At 38.0% G+C, this 26,787-nt stretch overlaps 1 protein-coding gene across 1 annotated transcript in view; it reads left to right on the forward strand.

Moving 5' to 3' along the window:
• The window catches only part of HOOK3 (hook microtubule tethering protein 3), a 104,227-nt gene that overhangs the window by 614 nt on the left and 76,826 nt on the right, over window positions 1-26,787 (forward strand). Inside the window, exons 2-3 of the mRNA XM_028124134.2 lie at window positions 6,866-6,951; window positions 25,227-25,299. Of these exons, the coding sequence (XP_027979935.1) occupies window positions 6,866-6,951; window positions 25,227-25,299 (159 nt within the window). The remainder of the gene's footprint in view (window positions 1-6,865; window positions 6,952-25,226; window positions 25,300-26,787) is intronic.

Below are 26,787 nucleotides of genomic sequence, written 5' to 3' on the forward strand. Positions count from 1 at the left end.
AGGGACACCAAAGCGTTGGCTGTCTCTGCGCCCGGCGCAGCCGGTAGAGGCACTCGGGACCCCTGGTTACGACGTTCCTCGCCTTTGTTGTAGCATTCGCGGAGGACTGAGGGTAGCCCCTTGACGGATGAGCCAGGCCCCCTGGAAGAGAAAAGTACTTTGAAGGGAGGGTAGGAAAAATACGAAAAGGCACCCAGAGACGGTATTTAAAATGCGAGATGCCTTCAGAGATTAGAAAGTAAGCGGTATATGTATACCTTATTAAAGGTATAAATATAAAAACAAATCTGGAAGATATGTGGGAATCACTAATGGACGTCGACAATTTGGGGCGACGTTGTGGGCTTCTAATCTTAAAGTTATTGAAATTGTCACGTTTTAAAGTAAATACCTGTTTAGTTCTAATGCTAATAATTGTGCCTTTAGCAGCCTCTTCGAGAGCCGGACCTAAAACCCAGGCTGTGTTTCACAAACCTTGATGTCAGTTTTTTGGGGGGTGGGGGCGTGTGTGTTTTTATGTATAGAGGTCTGCAGAGCCAGGAGATAAACCTAGTGCTTTTTCTGGGAGTTTTACTCACTGCTAAAAATGTTAAATGTCATTTCTAGAATAAGACACTAATTATATTTATTGAGGTGACTACAGCATTTGGATTAATGTTAAAAGTAAGATACAGATGTCAAAGAAATTCTGTTCAGTGGTGCCTTGATTTATAAGTTCAGATCCCTAAAATACGGATGTCACTTTCCTGTGTGGGGGCACTTCCATGGAAAGGTTAGACAAGCATTGCCTTAGGTAGGTTGTAACACAGGTAGTGTAAATACTGAGTTTTGTGGTTTTTTTTTTTTAGATTTTATTTATTTATTTGAGAGAGCGAGAGAGCGAACACCAGAGGGAGAGGGAGAAGCAGACTCCCCTGATGAGCTGGGAGCCCCACACGGAGCTCCTTCCAAGGACCCTGAGATCATGACCTGAGCTGAAAGCAGATGCTTAACCGACTGGGCCACCCAGGCGCCCCTACTCTGAGATTTTCATAATGTGTTCTCTGTCAGGAATCAAATTATGTCTTCCGAAACAATATATATACTGGTAGGGCTTGATATATTCTGTAACTTTTATGTTAGGCTATTCTTGGGATTTCGGGGTGTTTTTGTTTTTTGCAATAATATATAGTTAATACACAGCTTACAAATATAGTGGATTCCAACTTCAGATGAGAAGATGGGTTTCACTATATTTTAGAGAACAAAAACTGCTAAGCTGCATAATGTGGCCAAGGCAGGGGAGAGATAAAGGAAAAGAATGAACACATTCTTTGATACTGCGGAGGGAATAGATTTGGCAGAGGTTGTAAAAACAGAAGATTGAGGATCTTAAGGTGTGCCTTTTGAGTCTGTACAAGTTAAGTTCCTCAATGCTAGAAAAAGGCAGTAGGGCAAAGATGAGGAAGCTAACTGAATCTGAAGTAGGGCTGCATTGTTTAAAGTCTAGAAAGACAAGTCTTAAAAACGGGTGTATTTGAAGGGCATCTGCAAAAAGATGGTGATCATTGCAGTTATTTGAGAAATGCTAATAAAAATATAGAGGAAGAGTCTTAGAGGGAAGTTTGAAGGGATACTAAGAGAAGCACACAGTATGAGAGCATCTATTTAGAATCTGGTAAATGTCAAGAAAACAGAAAATCCAGATTATCAGATATGGAGAGAGGTCAGGGAATATGGTGTTGTAGAAAAGGATTTTTGAAATGTCACAAGGAAAATTTCTGGAGAAAAGATTAGTGATTTGAGGGCAGAGTCTACACAAAGATGTACAATTCTAAGATTTGGAAACATTTTAAAACCTTATGCATTGAAATGTTTCAAAATAGAGTTAAATGCTGGCTTCTCTTTAAGTTGTCATAAAAAGCAGAATAAATGTTTATGCAGAAAATGAAGTAACTGAGTGTACGTTTAGTCTAGTAATTCCCCTCATATCTGGAGACCAGCTTATGCTGAAAACAATTCCAAAACCAAGTGTGGGGGAAAAAATGTATGCAATACACTCCAAAGTGAAACCCATTGGCGCATCTGGCTGGCTCAGTCAGTAGAACATGTGACTCTCAGTCTCAGGGCAGTGAGTTCAAGCCCCGCAGTTGGCATGGAACCTACTTAAAAAGACAAGACTCCCATATGGACTAATTTACTCTGCATAAACTTATAGCCACATGTGGGTTCTGTGCACACAGAAGGTTAGGAGGTAACTGCAACACTCCGGCAAGGTACAGACAGCTGCCGGTGACCTAGAAGATCCAAGAACTGAAAGCTAAGCCCTGCGTGATTCATTCTCTGAGCTGACAGCCTTACAGAATTCAAGAACCTCCATGCTCAATTATTTAAGATCATAACTATCATCTTGAATATCAAAAGTTTATTTTCACTACATAGCATTTAGTACTAGATAAGAGGTAGATAGTACACTTTAGAAATTCTTTCACTAGGAATAGTTAAAATAATAAAACCTCAGGCACCTAAAAGGGATGACTATTAGTCACCTATCCAGAATTCATTTCTGTGGACATTGAATTGCATTAAATGCTGGATAAATTGCTATTGTATCAGAGCACCTGCTAGCCCAAGAATCAAATGTTCCAAATTTTTGTTGAAAGAGGAATACTTAGGAGAAGACAGTATCCTACTGGTGGAAAACACCTTAAGCTTAAATTCCAAATCAGAGTTTATGCAGCAAGCAAGTTCAGCAGGATGTGCTTGAAAATTTCCACTCTACCTCCTCTCCCCACCCTCTGAGTCAAATTGTGTTCTTACCTGTTAAAGAAATCTGCCCTGCCTATTATACCTGTCAAGCCTAATTTCTTGAACTTTACATGAAAAGATTGTTCTTTCTTAGGTTTTAGAGACTGAAAAACCAGAAAGAGTCTGGGATGCTACCGGTTAATGGCAAGAAGTTAAGTGGGAAAAGAATCCTCACATAGGCTAAGTACATTTCTTCTGGGAAACCCAGCAAGATTAGCATACCCTTGTAATTTTCATATTACCTAACAGCCAATAAAATGTGTACTAGTGTATAGACTTGGGGAAGGTATCATTTTTGTGATGGTATCTCCCACCTTCCATTCTCTCTGCCTAACTCCATTCTACCAACAATTTTTGTTCTGTGATGGAGGAATAATCAGTGTATAGAAGTTAAAGCACATTTTTTAAAAGCATTATTTTTCTTTTTTAAAAATTGAGGGTGAATATAAAATGGTAGATAAGAGCATAGGTTCTGACATTTGAACCTGCGTTCAAATCCTATTTTTGTTTCATACTCAGTATGGGTGACTTTATCTCTGTTTCAGTTGCATTCATTCAGGTGGTTCTTACGCTTTGGTATTGATTAGCATTGTTAGAGCATTAAAACACTGATTGCTAGGCCCCATGTCCAGAGTTTGTAATTCAGTAGGTCTGGGCTAGGGCCTGAGATTCTGATTGCTAACAAGTTTCCAGAGGATGCAATAGTTAGTGGCTTGGGGACCGCATACCTTGAGAACCACTGCTCTTGAGCAGGGATTTTTAATTTTAGCATTATTGACGTTTGGGGTTGGAGAATTCTTTGTGGCAGTGCCCTGTGCATTGTAGGACATTAAAAATAGCATCCCTGGCCTCTACCTACTAGATGCCAATAGCACACACCTATTTGTTAAAACCAGAAATGTCTCAGGGAGCAAAATCACCCCTGGTTGAGAACTGCTGTGGCGATACTAATTCCAGGTGATCCCATGCTTTACTTTTATCATGCTTTTGTGGGGGGAGGGTGAGATGGAGTTGGGTGATGTTAATAGAGTTTCTTGGAATTGAAAGAGGTTATGACCTTTTAGGTAGGATTTCACACCTTAATGCACTTAGGTGTATTTATCTTTAAATTCTACCCTACTGCTATCCGGACACATCTTGTTAGATATTAACTCGGAGTTGAGGAGAACTGGTGTATGATAGTTTTTTTTTTTTAATTAAAATATAATTCACATACCATAAAATTCATTCTTTTATTTTTTTCTTTAGAATTCTTTTATTTATTTATTTTTTAAGATTATGTTTATTTGACGGTGCACGGGGAGCGGGACTCAATCCCAGGACCCTAGGATCATGACCTGAACCAAAGGCAGATGCTTAATTGACTGAGCCGCCCAGGCACCCCAAAATTCATTCTTTTAAAGTGTACAATTCAGTGATTTGTAGTATGATCACAAGGTTGTTCAACCATCACCACTATCTAACACCCAAAAACATTTTTATCATCCCAAAAGGAAACTCCATAAAGCTAGATTTTCTTTGGGACCTGCTTTACTTTTATTTCAAGCACAGGTGGACATCATGTAGCCTTCATGATCAAGTATTTATTTACCTTAAGAGCCAATACAGAGAAAGTAATTGTTTAGAAGCCACATTTTAAAAATCAGAATGAAGATCGCTTTTTCTAAGTCCTAATAGAGAAATAGAATTTTAGTACTAAATTACATTATTGAAAAATTACTTGCTTTATTGATGTTTTTTTCTTCTAATTGGCCAGAGACAGTTTCCTAATCTGCTTTGGATCAGAGGGTTCCAAATGCCCAACCCGTGTCCCACCACATAATTATTTGATGAGCTTGTTAAAAGTCGATTCCCAGCCTTCTTCAACTTTCCAGAAGATTCTGATGTACACCAGGTTTGGGAACCACTGCTTTCAACTTTTCAAAATATCTAATGTACATTCATTTTCTCATTTATTCTCTTAACAACACCTCTCCATAAGGTATTTTTCCCAATTACTAGATTAAAAAACTTAGAGGTAAAGTGGCACACCCAGGTTCACACAGCAAATTAGGAGCAAAGTTGGGATAGAATTAGTGCATTACATTCAAAGCATACTCACTTAGGGCTTATTCTGTCAGACATTGTGCTAAGATTGGTGGTAAACAGATAAATGAGATGTGGCCCTCACTGCTGCCTCCTTTTCATTCTAAACCTATGAGAGATTTATCAACTGTAAAATGAAAGCAGGTGCATCTCTCTTTTTAAACTACATTGTTACCACATTACTATTGAGGAGGGAGCTGGAGATAGTATAGAATAAAATTTAGTATCAATTCCTGCAGATATTTATTTGTTCCATTTATTCATTTACTAATTATTTATTGAACCTCTACCATGTATGAGGTTAGTGTTAGGGGATGGCTTCTTTTCATTACTCTCCCAAATGGATACCTAGGTAAAAACCACTTGCTTTGTGATCTTTAAGATAAATCCCTTAGTTTCCACACCATAACCATCACTACCCACAAGACTCTCCCATATAGGAAATATAAAGAAGTTATTGCATTTGTCAGTAGCTTTTTTTTTTAAGAAGGTAAATAATACAATACAGAGAAGTAGACACTCACCTACTGTTACGAAGTGAGAAAATTACTAGAACAGAATTACTAGTATTAAGGACAGTTTGTATTTATCAGAAACCTTAAAATGTGCATACACTTTGACCCAGTAATTTCACTTCTGAGTATGTAACCCAATAAATAAAAATGTGAGAAGACCTGAGTGTTATTCCCAATATTTCCATTGTCTCTACTTAGTTTGACCTCATCTGTGTTAATAATGTAAACTTACTAAAATAGGTCTCTGTGCCTCTTCCCCTCCAATTCTTTCTTAACTGCAGCCAGGATGATCTTTATACGGTGCAAATCTCATGGCCTCAGTCTCCTGCTTGGAGTCCTTTGCTTACCCCTCCCCCCACCCAGTTGCTCTTAGAATAAAGTCCTAACATGGCTTATGAGGTTTTGCACAATGCTGCTCCATCTTTCACCATTATATTCTATTCCCTCTTCCATCTCTTCCTCTTCCCACCCCCCATCCCATGCTAAGCCGTTTTTCATTCCTAGACTGCATCCTACTCTCACTTCTAACATTTGTGTTGCTATTTGCATATCCTATCATACTCTTTCATTTTGCTAACCTATAAACGTGGGAGAGCATGGCCGCATCTGTCTTTTCTCAGTGATTTATTTCCTTCTAAGTCTTGGTTGCACTACTGGGTATAATCATTGTTGGCTAAGCTGTATTATCCTACTCATGGAAATAATTTCTATTTCTTGACCATGTCATGCTGACCAGTGCAAAATTTGTTGTTGGTTTTTTGTTTTTTGCGAAGTTAGATCTAATTCAGAATACATTTAGACTCAAAATTGAATATCTAACCTCAACTGTAGTGAATGTGACTTCTGCATCCGTGTAAAGATAGTTTCGTTTTGAGTAAAAGAAGTCTCAACCTGGCCAGTCTTAAACACGTCTATCTCACATAATAGGCTTTTTTTTTTTTTTTTGATTCAATGGCTCAATTTTGGCCTCAAGGACTTAGTTCTTTGTGTCCCTCTTCTCTGTCGTACACTGCATTGGCCTCATCCTAAAATGTATTCCATTAAGAGCCCTAAGATGACTGCTGGGGGCAGTTGAGGCAACATATGTGTTCACAGCAAGAGGAGATTGGCTTTTCTTTCCTAGAAACTCAAGTTCAAGCATCTCCCTGCAACACTTTGGTTTGCCCTGTGAATCCTAAGTTAGTCACTGGTAGAGGGATTAAGGTACCATGACTTGCTTAGATTGGCCATCTGTAAGGAGAATGAATGGATGCTGGGATGTCACCAGGTATCTGCCACAATTTCTTTTCTACCTAAGGGAAAAAATGACAATGAGAACCTGCAGGGAATTTCCCATAAGGGAAAAATTTTCCAACTCTACTGCTTTTAAAACTTTATTCCAGCTCTCAAGATGAGATAATCATAAAAAGAAGCCTAAGAAATTTCCTATATAATTAACCATGGAATCTCCCCCCTAACCCCCCCTTTTTTCCCCCCAGATCCAGACATTTAATGTGGATGCACCATGCCAGACTGTAGAAGATTTAACGAATGGGGTTGTGATGGCCCAGGTTCTTCAAAAAATGTGAGAATAAATTGCTTTATCTTTTTGTGTATTCTTATATGTGAATACTTACTAGATTGAAAACATGGACAAAAAAATGTTTACCTGAAATGTGTGTTGCATGTAGAATAAGAGCTGTAAATGTCAGTTATTATTTTGATGGCATGTACTTGTTTAGGTACAGATTGACTGGCTGAAAGTTTAATTAGGGCCATAATTGTTAAAATACTCCATTGGTTTTAGCAGAATTATTTGTTCTTATGTTTTTCAGTGTAAGCTTGGCAGAAATTTTCATGTTAGTGATGAGCTTTTCTCATTGTAGAAGAATCTGGAGGCTTACTCCCTCTTTCTTTAGGATTTTGATCAAATGTTATCAGTGAGGCCTTCCCTGACCACTCATAAAATAAGTGACAACCATTCCCCTATGCTCTGCTGTATCCCTTTTAACCTTTTATGTTCTTCTTTGAGGTATATTAACACCATCTTATATACCATATATTCATTTGTTTTATGCTGCTCCCCCCGCCACCCATGTATTATATACACACATAGTGTGAAATCCACACAGAGACGAGGAATTTGTTTTGTTCACTGTTGTGTCCTAGCACAAGGTTGGTTTTTGGCTTAATCATATGAAAATGCCCTTTGAAGGTCACAGATGGTTAAATATCATTAGTTTTTCATGATTCAGCCTGCATCATGGATACTCATGTCTACCAAATGATTAAAAGAATGACATACTTGTTTGGGATATACGAAACATACCTGATTCTTCTAAGTAGTTGAAAAAATAGAGGTTGTAAAATTGATGTTGTATGGGTATCTCCAACTTGATCCAGGAAATTTTCAAATAAAACATTACTTGTAAATTTAAGAACTCATTAGGCTTGATGTGACTTGGGGTATACTTTTGTCTTTTGAAGCACTGAGCACTTGTAGGCCCTATGATATTGGAAGATTTGCATATGACTAGCTGGGATTTCCTGCAGTTTCGTAAGAATCCATATCAACAGTAAATGAATTCTTGCTGTTGTTCACTTTGCAGTGAGCTGTATAGAGTTGCCCATCTGAAAAGCAGTTCAGATGCCTGCATTTCAGAGAATCTGTGTGTCTTTAGAACTAGGGACTGATTTGATCAAAATCCTAAAGAAAGAGGGAGTAAGCCTCCAGATTCTTCTACAATGAGAAAAGCTCATCACTAACATGAAAATTTCTGCCAAGCTTACACTGAAAAACATAAGAACAACTAGCTTGCTGTCGCTTTCTTCTGTAACTACATGACACATCTCTCCAGATACACAGGCGCACAGACTTTTTGATGGAGCTTGAAAAGGCTCATTTGAACCTGATCAGGCTTGGTTCTAGCACTATGAGAACAGTGATCCTGTGATTTTCATGGTCACCTCTGAGTGGTGCCCTAATAATTTTTAGCCTTGAATGGTCTCGAGAATTTCACTGAAGCTGAGTAAGCTTTCCAGGTATGTGTCAGTAAATGAGTTTTTTGCTTAAGTTAGTTCGGGTAGGATTTCTGTCATTTGCAGAAACCAGAAGAACTGTATGTGTATATTGTTTTACCAAATCAGGATCATAGCATACATCATAAAAGCAATTAATTTACCAAGGTCTTGTAGGCATATTTCTCATCAGTACTTAGTTTTTTACCTTTTTTCCCCAAAATGTCTTCTTTTTGTTATGGTTAAACATATACGGAAAAGTATACTAAAAAAGTGATGAATATGTGTGTTTATGTATATCATCTACGTATTTGTGTATACACATCTATGTAACCACCACCCAGATTGAAATATATAACTTATCTAGCCCCAGATGGTTCCCTTATGACCCTCTCTAATCAATACCCCTTGCCCAATGACAGCCGTGATTCTGACTTCGACACCAGTAATTAGTTTTTTCTGTTTTTGGACATCGTATGAAGGGAATAATACAGTATGTATTCTTTTGTGTCTGACTCCTTTCACTCAACATAATGTCTGAGATTCATTCATATTGTTGCATATTATCTATTAATAACTTCAACTTCAAGGAAGTTCAGTTCCTCCTTGTCCCTTTGATATTTATTGAATGGCTACTTTGTGTCCAGCACTGGTGAAACGGGTAAGCCACAACTCACAGGGCAATTGCCTTCAGAGAGTTTAAAACCTTGGGAAAAACAAATTTTTAAATAACTATGAAAACAGAATTGCTATTATAAACAGTGCTACAGGGCAGAAATACACAATGTTATGAAAGTTTGTAAAGAGACATATTTAACTTAAGGAAGTCACAAACATTTTACCTGAGAAAGTAAAGAAATGAAATCTTTTTTTTAAGTTGTTTTTTTTTTTTAAGATTTTATTTATTTATTTGACAGAGACACAGCGAGAAAGGGAACACAAGCAGGGGGAGTGGGAGAGGGAGAAGCAGGCTTCCCACTGAGCAGGGAGCCCGATGCGGGGCTTAATCCCAGGACTCTGGGATCATGACCTGAGCCATCCAGGTGCCGCAAGAAATTAAATCTGAAAGAAGATTGGTAATAGATTCCTTAGCATACAGAAGACCGCACACAGAGGAGGCTGTACCAGCTGATGGAGTATGGTGAATACCACCACAGAAAGAAAGAGGGAGCATGTTACAAAATGAGGATGGAAAGAGAGATGTTGCCAGACCATGTAGGGCCTTGTGTCTTTATTCCAAGGGATATGACAAGCAATTTGGGAGGTGCGGAGGCAGGGAAGAGTTAACAGGGTCAGATTTACATTTTTTTAAGTTTTTATTTAAATTCCAGTTAACACAGTGTAATATTAGTTTCAGGTGTACAATAAAGTGAGTCAGCACTTCCATATAACACCTGGTGCTCGTCATAAGTGCCCTCCTTAATCCCCATCACGTATTTAACCCTTCTGGTAACCATCAGTTCTCTACAGTTGAGTCCGTTTCTTCCTTCACCTCTTTTTTAATCCCTTTGCTCGTTTTGTTTCTTAAATTCCACATATGACTGAAATCATATGGTATTTGTCTTTCTCTAATTTATTTTGCTTAGCATAATACTCTAGCTCCAGGGGCTCCTGGGTGGCTCAGTCGTTAAACGTCTGCCTTCGGCTCAGGTCATGATCCCAGGCCCCTGGAATCGAGCCCCGCATCAGGCTCCCTGCTCGGTGGGAAGCCTGCTTCTCCCTCTCCCACTCCCCCTGCTTGTGTTCCTCCTCTCACTGTATCTCTCAAATAAATAAAATAAATAAAATCTTAAAAAAAAAAACCAACAAACTAGCTCCATCCATGTAGTTGCAGATGGCAAGATTTCATTCTTTTTTGATTGCTGGGTAACATTCCATTGTATATATACACCACATCTTCTTTATCCAATCATCAGTTGATGGACATTTGGGCTGTCTCCATAATTTGGCTATTGTAGATAATGCTGTCAAACATTGGGGTACATGTATCCCATGTATCCCATATTTTTGTGTTCTTTGGATTAAATACCCAGTAGTGCAATTGCTGGGTCATAGGGTAGTTCTGTTTTGGGGGGGGGGCAGGGAGAGAGAGAACAAACCAGGAGGAGGGTCAGAGAGAGGGGAAGAAGCAGACTATCTGCTGAGCAGGGATCCCGATGTGGGGCTCGATCCCACGACCTTAGCTGAAGGTAGATGCCTAATTGAGCCACCCAGGTGCCCCAGGGTAGTTCTATTTTTAACTTTTTGAGGCACCTCCATACTGTTTTCTACAGTAGCTGCACCAGTTTTCTTTTTCTTTTTAAGTTTTTATTTAAATTCGAGTTTGATTTACATTTTGAAAATATTCTGGCTGCGGGTGTAAAATGAATTAGAAGAGGCCATAATGATGAGGGATGATCAATTGGAAAGGAATTTGTAGTAAATTAGAAAGGAGATTATGGTACCTTAGATTAGGAGGTGGTGAAGGAGGTAGAGAAATGGATAGACTCAAAATAGTAGAGAAAACCAAATGTTGGTGATTGCTATGGGGTAGTGAGTAAAAGGGAGGTATCAAAATTGACTTTTAAATTTCTCACTTAAGCACATACACAGAAGTGCGGACAAAGCGCAGATTTGGGAATGCTGAAAGGGGATCTGCTGTGGAGGAGTGCTGGATCTATCATGCGTTTAGTTTGGGGGACATTGAATTTGAGTGGTATTGAGACATAAGAGAAAATGCCAAGTTAGCATTAGATCATCCAGGTCTAGAGTGTAGAAGAGAAGTCCAGAATCAATTTGGGTATCTCTTAATTGAAGCCATTAGTGTGGATTAAGTCACTTAGGGAATAGTATAGCATAAGAGGAAAATGTGTAGCCTGAGCCTTGAAGAACTTTGACGTTTAATTCTGGTTGGAACCTCAAACAGAGGTATCAGAGAGGTATGAGGAAAGCCAAAAGAGTGTGGGTGCTGAGCAGAGAGTTTTACTGGAGATTGCAAATCTTCTCATTTTGTCTGATCTGAGAAGTGAAAAACTGTATCTTTCTGTGGTTTCATTAGAAATTTTATCAAATAGAATGGGCCTAAGTATGTTTCTTGTTAGTATAATTTTTTCTGTATCCAGCCTTTTAGTCATTTTCCATTCATCTGCTTTCCAGGTTCTAAAATTTTGTTGCTCTTGTCTTCTTTCTCTCTTTTTGTCTATGTAGGTTCATGTCCCCTCCTTTTATTTTTAATTAATAGGACTTTGTTTTTTTAGAACAGTTTGTTTCACAGCAAAATTGAAATGGCAAAAGAGTTGCAGTATGGGATGACAAAAAACGTCTGAGGGTGGATGATAGTGACGGTGGCACAACGGTGTGAGTGCAGTTAATGCCACTGAACCGCACGCTTCAATTTAAATGACAAATTGTATGTTGTGTATATTTCACTACTTCAAAAAATTTTTAAAACTTGAGTGTGAAGTATGGCAAATTCTTACATATTCCTTGTCCCACTACACAGAGCGTCCCCCACTATCAACATCCCACACCAGAGTGGTACATTTGTTGTAATTGATGAACCTATGCCAAAACATCATCACCCAAAGTCCCTAATTTACATTAAAGTTCATTCTGTTTTGTACATTCTTTGTATGGGCTTGACAAATATGTAATGACATAGATCTACCATTGTAGTATCACACAGAGTAGTTTCACTGCCCTAAAAATCCTCTTTGCTCTACCTAGTCATCCTTCCCTCCACCCCAAACCCCCAGCAGCCCCTGATCTTTTTACTATCTCCATAGTTTTGCCTTTTCCAGAATGTCCTGTGATTGAAATCATAACCATATGTAGTCTTCTCAGATTGGCTTCTTTCATTTAGCAACATTGCATTTAAGATTTCTCCATGTGGCTTGATAGTTAATTTCTTTTTAGTGCTCCCCCTCTTTTTTGCAGCTTTAGTGAAAGGAAATTGACATATAGTAAGTTGTACATTTTTAAAGTATAGTATTTGATAAACTTTTATCTATGTAGATGCCTGTGAAACTATCGCCACAGCCAAGATAATGAACGTATCCATCACTTAAAGAAGTGTTTCAGTCCCTCCTTTCTGCCACCCCTTTCCCATCCCCAGGCAACCACTGATTTACTTTCCATCATTATAGATTAATTTGCAATTTCTAGAAATTTATATAAGTGAACTCACACAATACATTTTATTTGAGGGAGAAGGTATGGCTTCTTTCATACAGCATGCTATTTTGAGATTCATGTTGCCTATAATAGTTCATACGTACTCCATTATATGGATAGGCCGTGATCTATTCATCTATTCATTCATCTACCGATGAACATCTGGGCTATTTTAGTTTGGGGCTATTACAAATAAAGCATCTTTGAACATTAGCATACAAATCTTTGTATGGACATATCTTTTCATTTCCCTCCCGTAAAATCCCACCCAGGAGTGGAATGGTTAGACCATATAGTTAGGTGTATGTTTAATATTTAGAAGACTGCCAGAGTGTTTCCAAAGTGGATGTACTATTTTTGCCCCAACAAGCAGTGTATGAACGTTCTTATTTCACCACAGTCTAACCATCACTTGCTAAGGTCAATTATTTTTTTTGTTTGTTTGTTTTTAAGGTTTTATATTTAAGTAATCTCTACATCTGGCATGGGGCTTGAACTCACAACCCTGAAATCGAGTCACATGCTCTACCGACTAAGCCAGTCAGGTGCCCCTGTTTTGTTTTGTTTTAATTGAAGTATAGTTGATACACAGTATTACATTAATTTCAGGTGTATAAGGCAGTCTTTGATTTTAGTCATTCTGGTGGCTGTCTAGTAATAACTCACTGTGGTTTTAGTTTGTGTTCTTAGGATGACTAATGGTGTCCAGCACCTTTTCATGTTTTTGCCATCTATATATCTTCTTTTGTGAATAGTTTCCCATAATCTTTTGCCTGTTTTTTATTTAAATTGTCTTACTGAATTTAGAGTTCTTTATAAATACAAAATATAAATACTAAAACAAGTCATTTTTCAGATGTATGTCTTAAAATATTTTATTCCAATCTGTGGCTTCCCTTTTTTTTTTTTTTTTTTTTTAAGATTTGTTATTCATTTGACAGAGCACAAACAGGCTGGATCCCAGGACCCTGGGATCATGACCTGAGCCAAAGGCAGACGCTTAACCAACTGAGCCACCCAGGCTCCACTCCCCCTTTCATTTTCTTAATAGTGTTTTTGCAAGGCAAAAGTTTTAAATTTTGATAAAATCTAACTTTCTTCTTTCCCGTGTTGTTTTTATTCTATTTTTTTTTAAAGATTTTATTTTTAAGTAATCTCTACACCCAGTGTGGAGCTTGAACCCACAACCTCAAAAATCAAGAGTCATACATTCCATAGACTGAGCCAGCCAAGTGCCCCCTGTTTTTTTTCTTTTTTAATTTAAATTCAATTAGCCAACATGTTTGGGGTTTTTTTTTCTTATTAAGAAATGTTTACCACACCCAGGGTCACTAAGATTTTCTTGTGTTTTCCTCTAGAAGTTTTATAGTTCTGGTGCTTACCTTAGGTCTGTGATGAATTTTTAGTTACTTTTTGTATATAAGGATTGATTTTTTTTTTCTTTTTTTTGTACAGTTTATTAAAAAGATTCCTTTCCCATATTTTCAGTACTTTTGATTATGTTGATTTGCCTAGTGACCAGACATATCATCCATAGATGATCAGATTCTTATTTAATTTTTACTATAGATCAGTCACCAGAAACATTAAGAAATACTGTCCTTTTACATCTGTACATTAACAAATACAAAAGGAAAACCTTTTTTTTCCCTTAAGTCTTGAGGGAACTGATTGTTGTTTAGTTTTGTTTTTATTTTTATTTTATTTATTTATTTTTTAAGATTTTATTCATTTATTTGACAGAAAGAGTAGGCAGAGCAGCAGGCAGAGGGAGACGCAGGCTCCCGACCCCCCTCTCCAGCAGAGAGCCTGATGCATGGCTTGATCCCAGGACCCTGGGATCATGACCTGAGCCAAAGACAGACGTTTAACTGACTGAGCCACCCAGGCGCCCCAGGAACTGTGATTGTTAAATGAGCTTTCTATTTTCAACTTTATGGTTCGAAGAAAATTAATATTGGTAAAAAAAAAAATAAGCAGAATCCACTTCAGAGAGCACAGGATGTTTTATATGACATAGCAAGAATTTGAATTGGCTGTTTATGCTCTTAAGCTTGGTTAACCTGTAGTACTTGTGCCAAAGAATAGTCAGCGCTTTGCCTGATCCAGCTTAGACTCTGAAAGAGATCTGGTTCTCCCCTGACACTACTTCTGCAGGCTTCTCAAGTGATGGCTTTTTTTTCTCCCAGAGACTTCAAGTACCACTTAGCCCAGAGGTACTAAGGTGGTACTCCTTAGTGCTGCTTCCAAACCATTCTCCTTCATCTTCCTTAAAACTCTAGTTTTGAATCTTATGACATCATCCACTACCCTTCATTGTTGTCGTTCCATCTCGTTTCTCAACAATATTGGATCCTGGCACACTGTCGGCTCTTCCCAAAATACTCTTACCTACATTCTTGGTGATTTGGATGTATACCTAGATGATTCTTCATATCCTTCCCTACCAGTTTCTTTTTTTTTTTTTTTTTTTTTTTAAAGATTTTATTTGACAGAGAGAGACACAGCGAGTGAGGGAACACAAGCAGGGGGAGTGGGAGAGGGAGAAGCAGGCTCCCTGTGGAGCAGGGAGCCCTGACCTGGGGCTCGATCCCAGGACCTTGGGATCATGACCTGAGCTGAAGGTAGACGTTTAATGACTGAGCTACCCACGCGCCCCTCCCTACCAGTTTCTTGCACTCCTCTCCATTGGTCTTGTCTTGTACTAGATTTCAGGCACTCCTTCCCATGATCATACCCTATACCTTATAATTACTGATAATGTGTAATCCCCCATAATCTCGGTTTTCTCATTACCACTGTCTGATTATTGTTTCCTGTCTTTCCATCTCCCTTCCTCTGGTATCAAGTCTCCAATAATTCTTTAATTCTCTAGTGCCAGTGCGATCTTAAAACTGTCCACCTTCGCTGTTCTTTCTTTCCTCTTATTTAGCTGAAACTCCATGGTCAATCATAATTACTCCCCTGCGTATACTTTTAGCTCCCCTGCCCCTCTCATATTGTATTTGTTTTGCAAAACCACAACTCTGGTTGAATCTAATGTCCTACCAGTTCTGCTTCTTACCTATGCAGTTGAATCCAGCTGGAAAAAAAAATGCAAACATGCTGATGGATATCATTTTTAAATTTCTCACCACAAAACTGCAAGTGTTACCTTATGGAATCCCACAGTCATACTGTGTTTCCCTAGTGTTTTCATTCCCCCACTCTTCCAGATGACTATCTCACATTTTTCTCTCTTCAAACCTCCAGTACCACCTTCCCTGTCTCTCTTATCTGATCACCTTACTAGGTAGATACATCCTACGTCTGAGGAAATTGAAACAAATAAAAGTTTCCATAGAATCCCATGACTACATGTACCCATATGGCAGCATTAGTTTGACTTTGTCTTGCTACCTGTTATGATACATAGAGCTGTAGGTTTGGTGGGGAAGGTTTCTATCTTAAAAGTTAGTACTTGCATTTTGTATATTGCATCCCATTGCCTTTTACCTACTTAGGATCATCACTTTACCAATTTGCTCTTCTTTTCTAAATCATCACTTTTCCCTTATCTGCTGGATCATATTCACTAGCATGCAAGCAAACGGTTACTTCTTTTCTCTTTAAAAATACTTCTGGTCTCAGGGATGCCTGGTGACTCAACTGGTTAAGCGTCTGCCTTCGGCTCAGGGATCAAGTCCTGCATCTGGCTCCTTGATCCGTGGGGAGCCTGCTGCTCCCCCTGCTTGTGCTCGCGCACGTGCATGCATGCTTGCTCACTCTCTCTCTGACAAATAGATAAATAAAATCTTAAAAATAAAAATATTCTTGATCTCACTTTTGTCAGTCCATTTCTCCTCCCCTTTGTGGCAAAAACTTCTTTAAAGAATAGTCTGTACCCAGCTGTTTTGTATTCCTGTCGTCCAGCTCTTTTATTTAATCAAGTTATTTTTTTTAAAGATTTTATTTATTTATTTGACAGAGACACAGCGAGAGAGGGAACACAAGCGGGGGCAGGGGGAGTGGAAGAAGGAGAAGCAGGTTTACCGTGGAGCAGGGAGCCCAATGTGGGGCTCCATCCCAGGACCCTGGGACCATGACCTGAGCCGAAGGCAGATGCTTGACGACTGAGCCACCCAGGCACCCCACATCCGGGTCTTTTAAATCCACTTTTCAGTCAGGGATTTTTTTTTTTTTCCCCACCATTTTATTAAAACTGTGCTTGTTAGGACCACCAGTTATCTACACAATGCTGATTCTAATGGCCCAATCTCAGTCCTTATCCAGACCTGGCAGCAGCATTCAAAGGACTTATCTCCTTGTAACACTTCTAAAAATTTGGTTTCCAAGATACTGTTAGCCTCTGGGTTTTTCTCCTGTCTTACTTGATGATCTGTATTTCCTTTGCTCATTTTTCCTCTTCTATCCTACTTCCTAACGGAGGAATGCTTAAAGGACTCAGGCCTTGCTACTCTTTTCTGTTTGCATTCACTTAGTTGCTGACTTCATCTGGTCTCAGGGATTTAAACATCATCCATATCCGAATGACTCTCAAGTTTGTATCTCCAGCATGAATCTTTGCTTTGACCTCGAGACTTAACCTCATTGTCTATTCAGTGTCTCCATTTGAGTCTAAAAGACTCTCAGAGTTGTCATATCTAAAACTAAACTCTGTCTTCTACCTAAAACCCACTTGGTCAAAAATCTTCTCTTTTCAGTTGTTGGCATTTCCTTCCAGTTGCTCAAACCATTAAACCTTTCTTTTTTTCCCCATCCTACATAGAATCTTCCAGGAAATCCTGATAACTATGCTTTTAAAATATATCTATAAAGTGTATTTAAATCTAGCTTTTAGCTCTGACTTCCAGTTTACAGAAAAGCACAGAAGCTAGAGGAACAAGTTACACTAAATCATGAGGAAAGAATCAGGCAAATCCAGAAAGTGAGCTGTTTTATAGGACAATAGACCTAGTCTCCTCAGCAAGCCAATGCCATGAGATAAAGAAAGGGGGGTAGATTATTCTAAACTTAAAGAGCCTAAAGAGATGAGAAACAGGCAGTAACCAAACCCTGGGTTCATGACCTGAGCCGAAGGCAGACGCTTAACGGAGCCACCCAGGTGCCCCCTGGAAAACTTTTATAATAAGAATTATTTTTCCTGCTACAACATTGGCCGCCATCATCTCTTGCCTTTATCATGTTAATAATTTCCTGATGAGGGTGCACCTGGGTGGCTCAGCCATTAAGTGTCTGCCTTTGCCTTCTTCTAAGGTCATGATCCCCTGATCCTGGGATGGAGCCGCACGTCTGGGCTCCTTGCTCAGCGGGAAGCCTGCTTCTCTCTCTCTCACACTCCCCTTGCTTGTGTTCCCTCTCTCTCTCTGTCAAATAAATACATAAAATTTATTTAAAAAATAATTTCCTGATGAGGGTGTTTCTGTACTTGCCTGCCCACAGTCTAATGTGGAACCCAGCAGCCAGAGTGATTTTTTTAGTAAGATTTTCTGCTTAGAACTCTACATTGTTACTCCATTTCACTCAGGGTAAAAGCGAAAGTACTCAAAATAGTATATCCTAAGTGATCTGGACTACTTGTTACCATTCTGGTACGTTGTTTGTTGAATGAATGAATATGGACTTATTTTGACTTTGAAATTAAAAGAAAGCAGCTTTTATCATCTTTTATCTTTTGTCTCTAAGAATAGTTCATCACCACTCTCTCATTTTCCATCAACCATTTCCCCGATACCAGCTGGATGTCCTACAGTTCGGTTCTGACACTAACTTCTGAGTTAGTGCAGACTCCACAAGTTAAGGCCTCAGTCCCACAAAACTGCCCCAACTTCAGATGCCAGGTGGATGTGCAATCCTCAGCTCAGCCACACTTCTTCCTGGCCAACTACAAATTCAGGAGTTCCTATGAACTCCTCCACCCTCAGCCCTTTTAGTAATTTTCAAGAATGACAACAAAACTCAGGAAAGCTTTATACTTAAAATTATAGTTTTATTATGAAGAATATAATCCAAGAATAGTCAAAGGAAAGGGATGCATAGTGCAAGGTATGGGGCTGCGGGCCGCGCAGAGCTCACAGCTTCCATGCTCTCCAGGCACACTACCCTCCCAGCACATCAATGTGTTCACCCACTTAGAAACTCCCTGAACCCTGTTGTTTAGGATTTTTATTTGGGGTTTCATTCCATAGCTGTGATTGAAATGATGAACTCAACCTCCAGCCCCTTTCTGGAGGTCGAATAGGGGCTGAAAGTTCCAGTCCTCTAGTCGTGTGGTTTGTTCCTTTGGAACCAGCCTCCATCCTAAAGCTATCTAGATTCATTCACAATGAATCACCTCATTAGCATAAACTCAGTTATGGTCAGAAAGCACTCATTATAAATTACAAAGGACAGTCCTGTCACTTAGGAAATGCTAGGGGTTTTAGCTCAGTGCCAGGAACCAGGGACGAAGACCAAATACGTTTTTTATTGTACCACAACCACATATTGATTGAAAGACTGAGAGCAGAAGTAGTAAGTTATGCCTTTAAGTGCCATTAATCTTAGCTTTTAGAGTTTAAGAAAGGGGGAAAAAGAAAATAGATGAGACCAACAGAGAATGAAGGTCAAGCTGTGGACCTTGGTGGAAATCTTCTTAAATGGATACTTTCTTTTTTTAGTACCCTGAGTTGCTGATTCTTAGCTTAATGCCTATCCCTTATGTGCCTTTATGGCTTAATTTGACATAATAGGGGCTAAGCTTAATTTGCTATATTTTTGTTGTCATTATGGATGTGAAAATTATTATAGCTAACTCTTGAATACACATTTAATGGCAGGGGACCAAAATGATTGTTTGGGGTCGTTAAAAGACAATTAGGAAACAGACCTAAGAAATCAACATATCTAAATAGTACTAAGGTTTGCTAATAAAAATGCCATATTAAGAGACGGAATCAAAATATAGTGTTGATTTTGGACCCATCTTAGTTTGGCTGAGTTCAATAAGAATATTATATTCTTAATTATTAAATGCAGTACAGATGAAACTTAATGTGTTTATTTTTGTGAAGGTAATTAAGTGTAGGCAGATAATATATTTCTGGAATTATGTTATGGATTAAAGTTAATGGGCTTTTTTTTTTTTTTTTTTTTAACTTGGACCAGTTCATGAGTTGTAGTCAAATAGATGTGTTACTGGAAAAATCTAAGGAAATGGTTTTGTATGTTTCATGGGTTCTTTTTGTTTGTTTTTCTTAGCAAGAGTCAGGACATAGTAAGAAGCTAAAGATAGCTTCTTACTCATGAAGAACACGCCAGTAAGATTATCAGTTGTTATTTACATGTCTCTGCAGAACTATGATCTATTAAGATTTTGGAGAAAATTGCCTTTATATTGTTTGGTTATAGCCTGAGAGCATTAATTAGGGGATACTTAGAAAATACTGCTGAAATTGTGAACTACTTATAGAAACAGCTATGGTTAGATGCCTACATATTGAATCAAAGTTTATTACTGGGAAAAGTCACACTGGATGTAAGAATACCATAAGACTACTGTTCTTGCTGTGTTCTGCCCAAGAAGTAGATTGGAAGTTTATGGATAGAGTAAAAGTACTGTCACTTTCTAAATGTATTTCAGTCTGCAGATATTTATTGAGAACCTGCTATGTGTCAGACATGAGGTATTGGGAATGAGTGAATGAGAACAGATACCTGCCCTTAATGAACATAGAGTGTCATGAACCATGTTCGTCCCTCTCTTCTTGTGACCTAGTTTATTCAGCATGAAGGAGATAATGAGCCACAGGACCTTAGTGTTGTTGGCTCAAACCAGTTTTGTGTTGGACTTTACTGATCTGTTTTAACAAAAATGATTCTACTGCCAACTCTGCCACTTAATTATCTGATTGAACTTGGGAAAATTACTTGATTTCAAAGTCTGATACTCCTTAATGGTAACAAGGATAATAATACTTCCCTTGCAATGTCATTGTGAATGTAAAGTACCTGATTCAGTGCCTAGTGTGTTATTATTGGTGCTTAGCAGCAGTTTTTGTTGTCTTCCTTCCCTAGCTCAGACATGATTCTGAGATTTTGATTTGGTGATCTTTTAAGGAATAAGCAAACTGTATCATAGTGTTTGATTTGCAATATTCAGATATTTCTGAATTCTTTTACTTATAAGTATTGCTCTAAATTGTAAATTAAGTATCTTAGGAGTTCTTGGAGTATATAATTTCTTAGACATTTTAAAAATAATTTGAAAGTAAACTCTGCCCCCAACATATCAAGAGTTACATGTTCTACTGACTGAACCCGCCAGGCACACTTTCTTTTTTTTTTTTTTTTTAAGATTTTATTTATTTGATAGAGACAGCGATAGAAAGAGCACAAGCAGGGGGAGTGGGAGAGGGAGAAGCAGGCTTCCCACAGAGCAGGGAGCCTGATGCAGGGCTTGATCCCAGGACCAAGGACCAAGGACCATGACCTGAGCCAAAGGCAGACCTTTAGCGACTGAGCCACCCAGGCTCACCTTCTTAGACATTTTAAAGCATTTTTTTTTTAATAAGTTTATGAGCTTGCTGGTGAAGTTTAAGTATCTTTTAGTTGTGTGACCCTGAATTGCCACTCAGCTAGTAAGTTCAGTGCCTTTGGCTTTGAGTAATAATCATCAGCCACATAGCACCAAACTCAGATTGCCGGCCTTCTGTGTCTTTTTTGGTTGGAAAGACTTAACACTTGATTGGCAATGATTATGCTTTTTAGATTATTCAAGTGTCAAAAAATATTGACTATTTTCTGATTTCTGAATTATTTTTATAATGGTTCTTTAGTATTTTAGTAGAATTCACTCAATTGTTGCTTTTCTTTGCATTATCTTTTTACAAGAGGTTTTAAGGAAAAAGGACACTTTCTGGGGTGATCTGCCCATTTTATAACAGTCACTTTCTATGAAAATTCACCCTTATCCTGCCAGGTGTGGTCATTCTTCCCCCTAAAGTTGTGTGTGACCTACTTGCAAGCCCTCTATCCTTTTGGTCACATATAAATTGGGTTAGGGATGAAAAACAGACTCTAGCTGGATTATTTAGAATGATCTGGGAATTTAGAATTGGGACTGAATGATGGCTCGTCTCTAAACTATTTGTTTAAAGTAAAATGTTGACGACTTGGAACATGTCTGCAGCTATCTTCAGCCTTGTATATGGAGAAACAGAAAAAGGTCAGTCTGCAGAGAGAATAATATAGATGGGCAGAAACAAAGACGAAAGTCAGAAGGAGAGTACTGTCTGGGTTCTTAACAGCTTTTCGGGTCTTTATTCTAGTACTTTGTGAGGCCCAGTTACCCTTCAATACCATAACCTACCTCAGTGATCTTCCAATAAGTTTCCCTTTTTTTTGTACAATGGCACTCAAATTAAGGGGTGCCTGGGTGGCTCACTTGTTAAGCGTCTGCCTTTGGGTCAGGTCATGGTCCCAGGGTCCTGGGATCGAGCCCTGCATTGGGCTCCCTGCTCCTCGGGAAGCCTGCTTCTCCTTCTCCCACTCTCCTTGCTTGTGTTCCCTCTCTCTCTCTGTGTCTCTCTCTGTCAAATAAATAAAGAAAATCTTTAAAAAAAAAAGTTGCTCAAATTAGTTTCTTTTACTTAATTTTATTATTCTTTTGAACTTCTAAAAAAGCTAGATTAAGCTTGAAAATAAAATGAGTGTGAATATCCACATGCAGAAGAATGAATTTAGACCCCTCCCTTACACCATACACAAATGAATCATAGACCTAAGTATAAGAACTAAAATTGTAAAACTCTTGGAAGGTGAAAGGACAACTCACGAATGTGACAAATTATTTACGTGTTTTGTCTGAGAAGGGGCTTTTTTCTTGAATACTAAGCGGGGGAAACCCAACCCCCAAAGCAACTCTTAGAACTCAATAATAAAAGGACAACCCAATTTTTAAACAGGAAAAGACTGAATAGACTTTTCTCCAAAGAGAATATACAAATGGCCAATACTCAGCATGATTAGTCATCAATGAAATATAAACCAAAACCATAGTGACATACCACTTCACATCCACTAGGATGACTGTAAGTAAAAGGACAGAAAATAACAAGTGCATGGAGAAATTGGAACCAACATACATTGCTGGTGGGAATGTAAAGTGGTGTAACTACTTTGGAAAACAGTTTGGCCTTGCTTCAAATGTTAAACACACAGTTACTATGGGACCCACCAGTTCCACTCCTGGGCATATACCCACAAGAAACATGTCCACACTGAACTGGTGCACAAATGTTCAAAGCATCATTATTCATAATAGCTAAAAAGTAGAAACAACCCAAATACACATCAACTGATGCATGGATAACCAAAATTTATTATACCCATAAATGGAATGTTGTTGAGTCATAAAAAGAAATGAGGTGGTAATACATACTACAACATGAATGAATCCTAAAACCATCCTAAATGAAAGAAACCAGACACAGGGCGCCTGGGTGGCTCAGTTGGTTAAGCGACTGCCTTCGGCTCAGGTCATGATCCTGGAGTCCCGGGATCGAGTCCCACATCCCTGCTCAGCAGGGAGTCTGCTCCCTCCGACCCTCTTCCCTCTCGTGCTCTCTATCTCTCATTCTCTCTCTCAAATAAATAAAAAATCTTTAAAAAAAAAAAAAAAAAAGAAACCAGACACAAAAGACCACAAAGCGTATGATTTCATTTATATGAAATGTCCAGAATAGGCAAACCCATGGAGACAGAAAGGCAATGAGTAATTCCCAGGGGCTGGAGAGAGAAAGGGAAATGGGCAGTGATGGGTAATAGACAAAGGGTTTCTTTTGGGGAAGATGGAAATGTCCTAACACTAGATTTAGATCATGGTTATGGTCATACAACTCTGTGAATGTACTAAAATCCATTGCATTGTATACTTTAAATGGATGAGTCGTATGGTGTATGAATTATATCTCAATAAAGCTATTTTTAGAAGCTATATGATACAGGCTCCAAAAATAATTATGAAATAATAAAAAATTTTTTAAATAAAGATTTCTAGAGGTGACTTAGTTGTAACTTTTTTCATAAATTTCATACCTAAATACATTTTTCTTTTTTAACAATAACATTAAAAGTTATAAGCATGTTACTTCATTTAAAGATATGAACAAAATTTAGTGCTAATTTTATCAGTTTGACTAAGTTTAAGTTGAAATGTAGATTTTTTTTTTCCTAACGTTTCTCTCATTGGCATTATGTTTTTGGGATGAATGAAGACAGTTGTGGCGTTCTGGAAAGATCTCTGGACTTAGCACTTGCTAAAGCAGGACAAACAGGTGTTCAATCTGTGGTCTTGAATAATTTTTTTTAAAAGATTTTATTTATTTGACAGAGAGACACAGTGAGAGAGGGAACACAAGCAGGGCGAGTGGGAGAGGGAGAAGCAGACTCCCCGCTGAGCAGGTAGCCCAATGTGGGGCTCGATCCCAGGACCCTGGGACCATGACCTGAGCCGAAGGCAGACGCTTAATGACTGAGCCAGCCAGGAGCCCCTTGAATAAATAATTTAATGTCTTAGAGCATTGGTTTCAAAAAATTTTAAATGAGGATCATGCTGGGCTAAAAAAAATTTTTTTTCTTTCTATTTATAGTAGTTTGGGGAGGTTTTCCTAAGAAAAATAAGTATAGGTATATTCATAGGTGTTTCAATTTGTCCACACCAGTGTTAACTTAGATTTTAAACATTTTGTAAGCAGTGTCCAACTTGTCTAATGCTTGGTATTAACGTGTGAGAAAATAGGTTCTCAGTCTATAATATTTACTTATTTATTTATTTTCACTCTATATTATTTAAATAAATTGAAATTTTGGGTCACCTGGGTGGCTCAGTCACTTAAGCATCTGCCTCTTGGTTTTGGCTCAGGTCATGATCTCACGATTGTGAAATCAAGTCCCCTGTTGGAGTCTGCTTAAGACTCTCCTTCTGCTCTACCTCCACCCACTGCGCATTTGCACTCTCTCTTTCTAAAATAAATCTTTAAAAAAAAAAATTGAAAAAATTTTAAAGATTTTATTTATTTATTTGATAGCACAAGCAGGGGCGAGCATGAGAGGGAGAAACGGGCTCCCCATGGAGCTCCAGACTTGGGGCTCCATCCCAGGACCCTGGGATCACAACTTGAGCTGAAGGCAGGCATTTAACTGACTGAGCCATCAGCATCCCAGAAATTGAAATTTTAATAGCATTGTTGGTGACTTTCAAAGTATTAAGTGACAGAGATTATTGAAATATTAAGTGAAAAATGTATTTTTTCAAAATGTACAAAAATACAATTGATACATTTGTCTCTTTAAAATTGTCTCATCAATTTTGACTGGTTTTAGATATTACTGTATCTAAAAATTATGTTAATTCCAGGATAGCTTATTCATCTATAATTTGTTTTTAAAAATATATCAACTGTATGTCATTTTTCATCTTTTGGTTTTTGATAATATATATATGTTTTATGATATGCTGATAACAGGTTGATTTTAGAGAAATCTGTAATTGCATCCAGTCTCCAGACTGAGTTATTTAGTGGCGAATATGTGATAAATATATGTTTATGTTGCAGTTAAGTGATGTTATGGGATAGGTTTCAGTTTTCTTTTTTTTTTTTTAGGCTTGATAGCTGCATGATTAATATGCTAGCTTTTTCTTACTTGCAGAGATCCTGCATATTTTGATGAAAATTGGCTAAACAGAATCAAAACCGAAGTAGGAGATAATTGGAGGCTAAAGGTATTTTTTTTTTATTTCCCTATCTGTTAAATAGTCTTTTAGTTGTGTGTATATAATATTTGTTGAACTTTCATCTGATGTGTTCAGTGAGCTTTAGAAACCTAGATGGCCTGTAGTGAAATAATCCAGAATTAAAGACTGGAGGTGACCTGAAGTTGCTCACACAGATACATATATAGTGTAAGTCAGTGAAACACAGTGACCTCAGGCGTGGACTCTAGAGCCAAAGTGCCTGTGTTCGTATCACAGTTCTATCATCCACTGTCTGGGAGAGTCTTCTGATCATTCTGTACCTCGATTCCCCATTTGTAAAATGAGGATTGTAATAGGATCTACCTCACAGAAATAAATGAGTTAGTATATATAATGTCCTTAGGATAGCATACATATGTAGTGTTAGTTGCTAGTCTTGCTTTTAATAATGAGAAAATATTGGTCATTGTTAACTGAGCCCAGAACACTAAGAATGAAGTATTTTCATTTCTTTTCCTGGTAGCCTTAAGTTCCAGTATTTCTCAAGCTTCTTTGAGAAAGCCAGAACCCACAATAAGAAATAGTGTTTACATTGCAGCCTCCTATCCAGCTATAAACGTATGTGCATACATAGTTGAAGTTTTTCCCCTTCTTCTGGGCACTGATGTTTTGGTTTTAAAAAGTATTAGTTGCAACCCACTAAATTATTTTAACTTTATGTTTTGAAATAATTCTAGATTCACAGGGGGTTCCAAAAAAATGTACAGAGTTCTGTGTACCTTTCACCCAGTTTCCCCAGTGGTTACATCTTGCATAACTATAATACAATATCAAAACTAAGGAACCGACATTGGTACAAGCCAGTTCACTCAGTTTTCACCAGTTTTACATATGCCCTTTTGTGTTGTTATATGTAGCTCTAGTGATAATGTAGTTTCCTATAATGCTCACCACAATGAAGACACAGAGTTGTTCCATCTCTGCAAGACTCCACAATGCTGCCTTTATGACCACATCCACACCACACACTCCTCACCCTATTCCTTGGAAACCACTAATTTGTTCTCCATCTCTATAATTTTATTACACTAAATTGATTTTTATGACCCAGTTATGATTATAACTGCCAGTTTGGAAAGCTCTAGAACCATTTCTCTTTGATACAGAGGGGTAGAGACTCAGAAATGCAAATGAGTAAGCATGTGTAGTTCCTGGACTTGAGGTATGTTAAGCTTGGTTTGTCTTTATATTTCTTCCATAAAACATATTTGATGAAAAAGTCATTGATTGCTTAAATATTGGGTATGCCAAAATTCCTTTTGTTTAATTCCTTTTATTTACTAATAGAGTGAATAGACATTGGTTTAAGCTACTATTTTAATTTCTAAATAATCTTTCAAGACTAGACAATTAAATGATTTATACATATATAATACATTATATATGTATATACTGTGTGTGTGTGTGTATATATATATATATATATTTTTTTTTTTTTTTAATAGAGAAAGAGCG

This window comes from Eumetopias jubatus, unplaced genomic scaffold (genome assembly GCF_037043125.1).
Source record: "Eumetopias jubatus isolate StellerSeaLion01/CBP00866 unplaced genomic scaffold, mEumJub1_p1.0 scaffold_2, whole genome shotgun sequence".
Classification (NCBI taxonomy): domain Eukaryota; kingdom Metazoa; phylum Chordata; class Mammalia; order Carnivora; family Otariidae; genus Eumetopias; species Eumetopias jubatus.